This window comes from Melozone crissalis, unplaced genomic scaffold (assembly GCF_028551555.1).
Source record: "Melozone crissalis strain CALT ecotype California unplaced genomic scaffold, PUWL_Pcris_2 ptg000041l_1, whole genome shotgun sequence".
NCBI lineage: Eukaryota > Metazoa > Chordata > Aves > Passeriformes > Passerellidae > Melozone > Melozone crissalis.
The window spans coordinates 10,205,400-10,215,685 of NW_026535819.1; the positions used below are offsets into that span (position 1 = coordinate 10,205,400).

General features: G+C 48.0%; 1 protein-coding gene across 2 annotated transcripts in view; it reads right to left on the bottom strand.

The window, feature by feature from the left end:
• The window catches only part of FKBP15 (FKBP prolyl isomerase family member 15), a 159,178-nt gene extending 149,030 nt beyond the window's left edge, over positions 1 to 10,148 (bottom strand). For both annotated transcript variants that reach the window (XM_054283913.1, XM_054283912.1), the window contains exons 1-11: positions 10,053 to 10,148; positions 8,715 to 8,824; positions 7,768 to 7,843; positions 7,179 to 7,248; positions 5,667 to 5,741; positions 4,523 to 4,621; positions 3,999 to 4,148; positions 3,258 to 3,326; positions 2,219 to 2,362; positions 1,651 to 1,796; positions 617 to 665 (exon numbers count right to left, since the gene is read on the bottom strand). In XM_054283913.1, the coding sequence (XP_054139888.1) occupies positions 617 to 665; positions 1,651 to 1,796; positions 2,219 to 2,362; positions 3,258 to 3,326; positions 3,999 to 4,148; positions 4,523 to 4,621; positions 5,667 to 5,741; positions 7,179 to 7,248; positions 7,768 to 7,843; positions 8,715 to 8,824; positions 10,053 to 10,105 (1,041 nt within the window). In that variant the 5' untranslated portion in view covers positions 10,106 to 10,148. The remainder of the gene's footprint in view (positions 1 to 616; positions 666 to 1,650; positions 1,797 to 2,218; positions 2,363 to 3,257; positions 3,327 to 3,998; positions 4,149 to 4,522; positions 4,622 to 5,666; positions 5,742 to 7,178; positions 7,249 to 7,767; positions 7,844 to 8,714; positions 8,825 to 10,052) is intronic.
• Positions 10,149 to 10,286: the final 138 nt, after the last annotated feature.

The following is a 10,286-nucleotide window of genomic DNA, read 5'->3' on the forward strand; positions in this document are numbered from 1 at the left end:
AGCACAGGCTTTTGGGGTATTACAAACACTTCTAAATCTCAGACTGAATTTTGACTCAATTTTTCAATGACTGTGTGAAAATTGACCCTTTAAGCACCAGGATTGTTAATCTGGCTTGTTTTATATATCCTCTTTCTGGGATGACAGTGCTGTCACTACAGAGGAAAATCTATTCCTGCACAAAGCACCAACAAGAAAATGTGTGAGCTCAGGAAGCTGCTCAGCAGCTTTTTCTGTCTGGAGGCACAAAGTCTTCTCATGCAGCTCTATAAACTTATCCTGAATATCCCAATGCCTTTGTTATCTATTTTAAATTTATCCATTTATCTCAAAAGACAACCAGCCTTGTGAGCATCCACATGGTCAAAGTCACTTTGCTTTTAAGAGTAGGAATTGGGGCTGGGGGTCCTCAGGTCCTGGTAATCACAGGTAAGGTTGGAAAAGACCTTTAAGGTCACGGAGCCCAACCATTAATTCCTACAAAAACAAGGCCCTAAGCTGCTGTAAGGTGAACATTCCAGTGTCCTGCATGATGCTCACTTTAGCAGTACCCAATGCTTAAAGTGCAAATAAACTTCTCTACTCAGGCTTCAAGTCAGGAGGAGGCAGCACTTACTGCAAGCTGCTCACTGATGGAGTTGGACTTGGCCCGGACAGCTGGCTCCCTGCAAAGCCAACAGGAGGGGAGATCAGCCAGGAGCAATTCAGGAGCCAACACTCTGGATTTATAAACACTGTTAAATACACCTCTCCCTAGGAAAGCTGGTTTCTCCCATCATGAGCATTTCCTTTAGCCCACACTTCTGGAACAGTCTTTGCAGTGTTATCTGTAGATAAGCTCAGGACACCACTGCGGCCCCTTGGAACAGCTGATTATAGCAAGATAATTTTGTTGATTGCTTTAACAACCATGTTCTGGTATAAATAATTTTAACCAAGTCCAATAAACTGCTTATGGCAACAAGAGCAGCACTTGGACTCCCTAAAAGGGTGACTGACCCCTTTAATTTCAGGAACAGAACATAGAATTATTAAGGTTGGAAAATACATCTAAGGTTGAGTCACCAACCACTAACCCAGCCCCAGCATGTTCAGCACTAAACCCCATCCCCAAGTGCCACATTTGCATTCTTTGAACACCTCCAAGGATGGTAACTCCACCCTGGGCAGCCTGTGCCAATGCCTGACCATTCTGTCAGTGGAGGTTTTCCTAATATCCACCATAAACTTCTCCTGGAGTAACTTAAGAGGTGATTTCCTCTCTCCAGTAAATTACCTGGGAAAAGAACCCAACCCCACCTGGCTACACCCTCTTTTCAGGGAGTTGTAGAGACTGAGAAGGTCCAAACTGATGCCAATGATGCCAGCTGAGGTGAGACAGCTGCTAGAGCAGCACCCACACAGCTCAATCCCACTGGATCTCAGCAATGCTGGAATGATTTCCCTCACTGGAGCCCATTCCAACTGCTTTAATCTGGAAGTCAGCACTCAGGGAGAAAATTCCAGCCAGTCCTGTTAGCAAGCACTGCTCTGCCACATGGAGGGCACTGAGCTGGCACAGGGACCCCACATTTGCCAAATGACGTATCAGTGCTGGTGGGCATCACCAGCATTAACACAGAAAGCTGTTCAGGCCATGCTGCCTCTTACCCAGGCTTTGGAGGGATGGTGGAGGGAGGCACTAAAGCAGAGTCTGAGGAGAAGCCATCTGAGCTGGGAACTGGAGAAGGTGCAGGGGAATCCCTGGAACTGACACTCAGCCCATCTGAACCAGAGCTCTCCTTTGCCAGCTTCACCTTAAAAAGCACGAAGGGAAAAAAAAGATTTTTATTTTCTGGGTTCCTGTAAAAATTGCCATCAATTTATTTGTGATGCCACTGCCTGTGGAGCTCCTGCACTTCAAGGAAAAGCAGCCAACTGATTCAGAGCTGGAGAAGCTGAGTCTTTACATCCTCTCATTCCTCCCACAATATTCTGTTTTCCCAAGTGACTCACAAATAAGACAGCTAAAAGATCCCAAGACAGTTACAACAGACAAACAGCCTTGAGGGATTTTCTGGGTTTAGGGCTCTCTTTTGGGTTGGTTTGTTTGAATTGAAGATACACATCTTGCTGAGGTTTCTAACAGCTTCTGAGCTGGAGTTCTCACACCACCAGCAGGTTGCCCCCTTGCAGACGCAAAGCAGATGGAAACCAAACATGTGGCAGGAACACTCACCCTCCTGAGCTCCACCTCAAACACCAGAGTGGAGTCTGGGGGCACTCGAGCAGCCACGCCCTGAGCCCCGTAGGCCCAGGCTGGAGGAATGATGAGGAACCTTCGCCCTCCTTTCTTCATGCCCAGCATTCCTTCTTCCCAGCCCTTTGGTGGGCACAGGCAACAGAAGAGAGAGCAACATTTAAATCAGTGACATTATTTACCCCACAGGTTCCAAAACATACAGAGATTCTTGCAAAATCCTGTTTATTTTCAATGTGCAGCACTAAACCTTTGTCTTGCCACAAATCCTGGCAGCCAGTTGTAAATCCCAGTGTTAACTTAAGAATAAAGATGCAGCTCCAGCACACAGTGGCAAACTCACTCAGCATTCTGGGGAAGAACTGGACTCCAAAGAGATCTGAATTGCTCTGGTTAGATTTACAAGGCAACCAAAGAATATAGTTGTAATGAGGGACATGAAGTCAGAGCAATGCAAACTGCCCAAGGGATGCCAGCACTGAACAGGATGGCTCTAACAGCCAGGCAAAATTAGTAAGAACAGGATAAAACAAAGTAGACAAATAGCACACCTTCAATAAAAGACAACTTGTAACAGGTCATACTTGAATTATACAGGTCATACATGAATTACTCAGGTCATGGAAGTGACCTGAACAAAAGCATCTCTGACTCAAACCCTGATTTTATGGGATAACATAAGGGAGTATCACAACACCTGGAAGAAAAATTGTTTCCTTTAGAAACAGGGTTCCCCAAGAACAAGGGAGTGGATGAAATGACTTCTAGGAAAAATAAAGACAATAAAACTCCAGCTCCTGAAAACAGGAAGTTTCCTTTTTATCAAAGAGGACAATTCCTGTCTAACACTGTTGAAAAGGAGACTGGGCTCTATTGTGCAAAGCTTGAGTGAGTCACTGTCACAGAGTGTTTGCCAATAAATGAAGCAGGAACAACATGTATGAATCCTGAACAAGATCTGCAGTAATACAAAGCTCTGAGACTTGAATTATTGTGATGAAAGTGCCAGAAGTTGTACCTTGATGACCTTTCCAGAGCCCAGCTTCAGCCGCAGCAGCTTGTCTTTGTTAACATTAGAGTCAAACACCTGAGAGTTGAACAAGAACAAAAACACATGGATTTCCCAACTGCTTCAAGGTTCTGAATGCTGCTTTACACATTCCATAAACTCCTAGAACCTCTGGCTAAATGCTATTTCCCATCCCACTGTTACTAAAATTAATTTCCAGCCATAAGAGAGAGCTTTAGTCCATTTCCTGAAGCACAATTTCATGAAGTGAATGATAACTGGAGACTCAGATTTCCTTTAGGAGAGGGCTGGGTCAAGCAAAACACAACATTAAATATTCATGTGTGAGAGTGCCCACAGAAGTTTCAAAGCATTTCAAACACTTTCCCCTGAACATAACAGAATAATAGAAACGTTAAGGTTGGAAAAGCCCTCTAAGATTACCAAGGCCAACCATTCCCTCAGCACTGCCCTGTTCACCACCACACCATGTCTCAAGCACCACATCCAGATATTTTTTGAGCACTTCCAGGGATGTGACTCCAAAGCTCAACAACCCTTTCAGTGAGGAACATTTTCTGTAATATGCCAGAATCCCTTGATATTCTATAGGCAATACAGACAACCCCACTTACAGTGCCACAAATGCCCAGAGTACACTTCAACATCAACCCAGGTACTATGGTGGATGAGCAGGCTCCTGCCAGGACTGTCCCACTCAGCAGTGGGAGGTGACAGAGGTGTCCTTACCTGTCCAAGGCCATTGTTCTGGAACAGCCATCCTGTATAGGCAACCTCCAGGGAGTCTCCTCCTTCCACCCCCTGCCCTTCTCCCAGGAGGAGATCCTGGCAGAGGACTGAGTCCAGGGCTGGAGAGCTGTTGCACTTGGCAATGCACACCTGCAGAGGGAAAGCCTGGCAGTGTCTCTGGCCTTTCATGACATGTCCCACTCATCAATCTGATGCATTCCTTGCTGTGCTGATCCAGCCCACACTAGAACAGCACTCCCAGGGCATTCCACATCTCCTTGTGCTGAATGAACACCCTCTGCTCTACAGAACCATTGATATGCAGCACTTGGGAATCCTGAGAAGCAACAGGCTCCCAGCCTCACAGAGATTTGTTTTAATGAACAAAACTCAGGGCAGGCTGCTCTCAGATCTGTCTCCATCACAGTTATGCACTCAAAGCTGAACTCCAGTGAAAACAAAGTTGATTTGCCCCTGCTGTAAAGGAGCCATCAGAGCTGGCTGGCGCAGAGGGGAACAGTTACCTGCTTACTGAAATCCACTGCTGCCTTTTCTGACTCAAACATGATGGACCAGTTCTGCCTCTGATCATCATAGAACGTACTGTAATTGTTGGGCTGAACCTGTGGGAGAGGAAATCACTTCTATCTTAGACATTAAATGAACTCAAAACCCACATCCAAAAGAAGCTTAAAAATAAGAGCTACTGAAATAAGGCAGGAAGAACCCTGCTGTTTACTGCCCAAGTTCAAAATTAGCCTTTATTTACATGCCCTTTATCATGGAAGAATTATTATAACTCAAATATGTGAGCAAATATTAAGTGTTTCCTACATGCTGCAGTTCACACAGGAAGGTGAAAGGTTTCAGAAACTCCCTTGAAGCCTGGTTCTTTGATATATACTGAGAATTTTTAAGTGAGAGTAATTTACATGTCATTTATTATATTTGGGCTTCCAGAATCAGTTGGAGAAATCACTTCCTCCTCACTTCTAAACCCATGTCATCAGAAGTGACTATAAAACCCATTAATTTTTCAAGAATGTGCTTATAAAAAACTAGAGAGCAAGGTCTAAGCTGGGACAGAAATTGCATTGTTTTGGAGTGAAACTTCTATCTCTCATACAAAGAAATTTGATGCCATCTGATGACAAGCTAAGAGCAGCAAACCATCACATCAATTTTCTGTAAAACTGGCAGAAACCAACTTCCTGAGAGATTCCATTTTAGAGCTCACAATCTCCAGATTGTTCTCAACAGCAGGAAAATGCTGAGTGTAAATTTTCTGAGAGAAAACATTTCCTTGCTGTCATTTCCTTCTGCTTACTCAGTTGTATTCTCTCAGACACTTAACTCCAAATTCTCAGCAAAAGGAATTTTGCTGGTTTTATCCAGGGCTGCAAACTCCAAACATCTCTGTGAGCACAGGTAATAATTTACCTCCTACAGGAGCCTTGGTTTGGAAATCTCCTGAGGAGGTGTCAGCCAAAGGGAGCTGTCACATCCTCTTGTGCAATACATGAGGGGAACAATCACACTGGGACACCTCCTGCCCTGTCACTCACGTGTTTGATCCCAAAGGTTACAGGCCAAGGCTTAAGGAAGAATTTTAGAGCCAATCTTGTGTTTGGTGTGATCAAAAAAGGCATTTCCAAGGCAGGGTCTCACCGTGAGCACAAAGCCTGGGTGGATCCTTGCAGAGGTGATCTGCTGCTGCTGGCTGATGTAAAGGAGGATCCTGTACTGGATTCCACAAGGAATTAGAAAAGGAAAAAGAACAAAAACAGGAGCTCAAAACCTCTCCAATTCTAAGGTGCTTTGTCACACACAGAGCCTAAGGCTCAGTATTTATTTGTCAAGTATATCACAGCAAAAATACTTGACACAGTTTTGTGGCACTTATTAAAACTGGTTTATTCTCAAGGGTTTTATTCAGCTGCACCAACCAAGCAAGCAAAACTCATTGTTTTATAATAAACAACATGCTTTAACTAATTCCACATTTTTCACAGTTACAGTGGAAAAAGATGGTGCACTAACCCTTCCAGACACAGAACTCACCACACATGGCATCAAACCATCACAGAGTTATTTAGGCTGGAAGAGACTGAATGATCCAAGATCAACCCCCCAGCCCTGCCAAGGTCACCAGTGACCCATGTCCCCAGTGCCACATCCACAGGGCTTTTAAACCCCTCCAGGGATGGGGACCCCACCACTGCCCTGGGCAGCTCTGCCAGGCCCTGACCACCCCTTTGGGAAAGGCATTTTAACTCAAGAGGTTTGTTTGTGAAATCTTTGCATCAACCTATTGACACAACACACTGAGCTGGAGGGAGTTTTCCAAGTATTAAACAACACAGATATGAGATTTATTGACATATTTGGCTCTACTAAACATAATTATTATGGAAATGTGTTTCCCTTTGTGCACCTGCATTGGACACAGCTCAGGGGTGAAGTGGGAGTGAAGCAGTGACTGCTCCTAGCTGGATGTGATACCACACAGGCAGCCTGAGGAAAGCTGCTTCAGCTTCCTCTTGCACTGCCTGCCCTCCCCAGCTCCCCCAGAACAACAGCTCAACACTTCCCACATCACTGACTCAGGAATTCAGTTACCAAACTAAGATTTATTTTGTTCTTGTCGAAGAAGCAACTTAATGAGACATGAATGAGGACTTGGGGGATGTGAAACATCACAAATACCAACACCAGGGAGGGGTGAGACTTTGCAAAGTAGGTTTCAAACACACCAAGTTACTGGGCACCTCAGTTCTGTGTTCTTCAAGGAACACTTGGGAAGGAAAGATGTTTTTGAAACCAAAAGAACAAAATTTAAGCAAAGCATCTCTGTACTGCTGGACAGAACTTTCCTTTATACCCATTCCCATGTGCACAAATACTTGATCCAGCTGTAAAAGACATTCTGAATAAATACCAAAATGACTGCCAGAAACACTGCAAACTATTTCAGGCACGAGTTGTAAGAGATCTTACAAACTCTCAGACTGCAGGAAAGATGTCACCATGGTGGATGGCTGAGCCCCAGGAAATCCCAGGAGGCAGAAAGGCAGCAGGAGAACAACACCAAAAGCAGAACACCTGGAGAGCTCACCAAAACACCATCTCACAGCAGTGAGCCCTCAGCAGGGCAGGGTTAGGGAAGGAAGTGTCTCTCACCTCTTTGGTGGTGTGGTTCCCCACTACAGCTGCTCCATACTTGCCTTGCTTCAAGTACTGCCCATTTGTACTGGAAGATAAGGGAGACATTCAGCTGCACAACTGCCCCTAAATCAGAATTCTTTAGAGTTCAGATCCCTTTTCCCAGATATAAAATGTCAGGCAGCCTTGCTTAGCTTAGAGCCATTCCTGCTTGCCCACAGACAAGAGCACACATCGTGGAGTGAGCTGAAAACTCCTCTCACAGATCCAGGGCAGAAACATTTCCCCATCAAACAGTTTGAGTGCTCTCACTCTGCTCATGCCTCAATTCTCAAGTGCATGAACCACCAGCATCTGACAGAGCAGGATCCCAGCCCAGCAGCCAGGACAGAGCTCCCAGGCACAGCCAGACCCAGAGCTCACGCTTTACCTCAGAACTGCCCCACCAGAGCAGCACAGCAACTGAAACTGCTCTTGAGCAGAAACTTCACTGCCTTGCAGCATTCCCACCATGCAGATACACTGGCTGAAAACCAGTGTCTCTTCCCATTTATGCAGGAATACTCCCCTCTGGGATCAGGGACAGGCTGCAGCAGGAATCACTTACTATCGATAGGCGAGCACGGCCGTGGCTGCCAGCACTGAGGGGGCTCCCGAGGCTGCCGGGGCCTTCTGGGGCTGCCCTGTGGGGACAGAGACCAGGGACAGCTCTCAGAGGCACAGCACGGGCTGGGGACACCACCACAGCACGCTCCTGCCCACCAGGAGAAACAACCCTGTGGGATCTCAGCACAGCAGTCCTGATGTGCAGAGTCACCGAGACCACCCTTGGGGGGCTCAGAGGTCCTGGAATGTTGCCAGAAGTGTCTGGTGGCTGGACTTTGATCCTGCACAGGAGACGACACCTGTATGAGGATGGGAGAATCACACGGGGATAAATGGTGAAGGGATAGGTTAATTATAGTGTGAAACACAGGTTTTAGAATTTCAGTACAGGGGGGTTCTAGGGAGACAAGATGGAGGAATGGACAGGGTGTGTCCTGTCCTTCTTCTTCTGTTCGTCCATCTTCTGTGGTGGTGGTGGCACGTTGGGATTGGCTCTTACTAAAAGTGCACTTGTCAATAAGGGTGAAAGGTATTGGGGAGAAAAGGTAAATATCTTATACGTAGTTTTGGGTATAAAGATAAGTGACCGCCCCAAGGGATCTCAGTGTGCTCATGGCTGACGTGCTGTGCTCTGTCGGGCCGAGAGAAAATCTTGTAGATAAAAACTAATAAACACTGAAGACCAAGAAAAAACCTGAAGACTCCTTTTGTCCTTTGGAGCGCGGGCTGTCCCAAGGCCATCCCGAGCCTTTCCAGGCCATCAAAAACAGCCAAGAACGGGACACAACCCCAGTGGGAATTACAGAGAAATAAAACCTTGAGTTCCAAATCACCCAGGGCCAGGAGGAAAACACCCCAAGGAAAGCTCAGGGAATTGTTTGCTCTGCTGCTCCTCACACACACATGTGCTGCTGAGTGTGTTCCCCGTGCTCAAGCCCAGTTACTCACCAGCTGCTGTCTGACCCTTCTTGGGCTGCTTTGGTGCAGTGAACTGGAAGAAATCATTTCCCTGGCTTGAGACTGTTTGATCCAGGCCAAAGAGAGAGGCTAATCTGGCTCTAGAAAGGGAAATAAAACCATTTAACCTTATTTAACATCGGCATTATACATAATGCACACTCTTAACTACAAGTTTGATCAAATACAAAGTGTTTGCCATCACTTTGGGGCTGCAGGCTAAGTTGCTTTATGCTAATTAACCATTTAATTTTGAATAGGCAGAACTTGTATATGAAGATGCTGGGAAAGTAGCTAAGTTATGTTTCATTTCCTCAAAAATCAACTGAAGGTGTAAGAACTGAAACTACACAAAAAAATAGAAGTTACTTTGAAGCAATGACTAGAACTAGCTTGACGTAAAATAGCTGATTCTTACAATAGCCAAAATAATAAGTGACAGAGAAACCACCATTCACCTCCTGGAGTTTTTTGTCTTTAAATGTCCAGGAAACAGATTCTCCCATTAAGTTTTAAAGTGGCAGAAGCTCTCCCAGCTACGGGCAGAGGGTTTAATGCTGGAGGTTCCTTCAGGACACGTTGTTTGCAATTTCACTGCTTCAAGGCCAGTTCTACTCAATCTATTGCTGATATCACGGGGCAAGGGAATAAAAAACCAAAAGATGACACCACTGCCAGTGAATGTCCTTTAAAAAAATAACTAAACTTCCTATAGAGAGGATTAGCTTATAAGAGAAGCTCCTGGAAGGGGGTGTGGAGTGGAACTGCAGCTCTTGGAGCGGGAAGAAGTCGGCGATCCAAACCCGGGATGTGCCGCACACAGCCCCGACCCGGGGGGGTCCCGGGAGCGGCCTGGTAGGAGCCAGAGCCGGGCACGGCCCCGGAGCGGCTCCGCCAGCACTGCCCGCCGCTCCTCGTTAAACTGCGAACACCGAGCGCTCTGCCCCGGGACCCCGGAGCGGCCCCGCCAGCACTACCCGCCGCTCCTCGCTAAACTGCGAACACCGAGCGCTCTGCCCCGGGACCCCGAAGCGGCTCCGCCTCCCCCTGCGGGAGGGTCCCCGAGTCCAGCGGGGTCTCAACCCCCAGAGCCCGCCCCGGGCACAGCCGGAGCCGTCCCGGGCTGCCCGTACGGCGCTCCCGCAGCGGGACAGGAGCGGGGCACAGCCCCGGTCACAGGAGGGCAGCCCCGGGCCCGGCTGCACAGAGGGCGGCCTGCCCGCCCTCACGGCCGCGGGCCTTCACCGGGGCCACGGCCCCGCGGCCTGTCCGAGCCGCCGCGCCCACCCGGCGGCAGGGAGGGGGTCCCGCCGCGCCCCCGGCGCTCACCCGCTGGCCGGGGACAGGAAATCGGCGTCGTCCTCCTCGGCCGCCGCGAACATGGCCAGCGAGCGCCGGGGCGGGGGCGGGCGGGCGGCGGCGGCGCTTTACGGCCGGCGGCACCGGCACGGGAGGGGCGGGGCTTGGGCGGGACGTCACAGGGGGGCGGGGCCTCAGCGACACAGCGTGGGATGGAGGCGTGGCTTAACTGCGCAGAGGGGCGTGGCTTGTATGACACGTCAT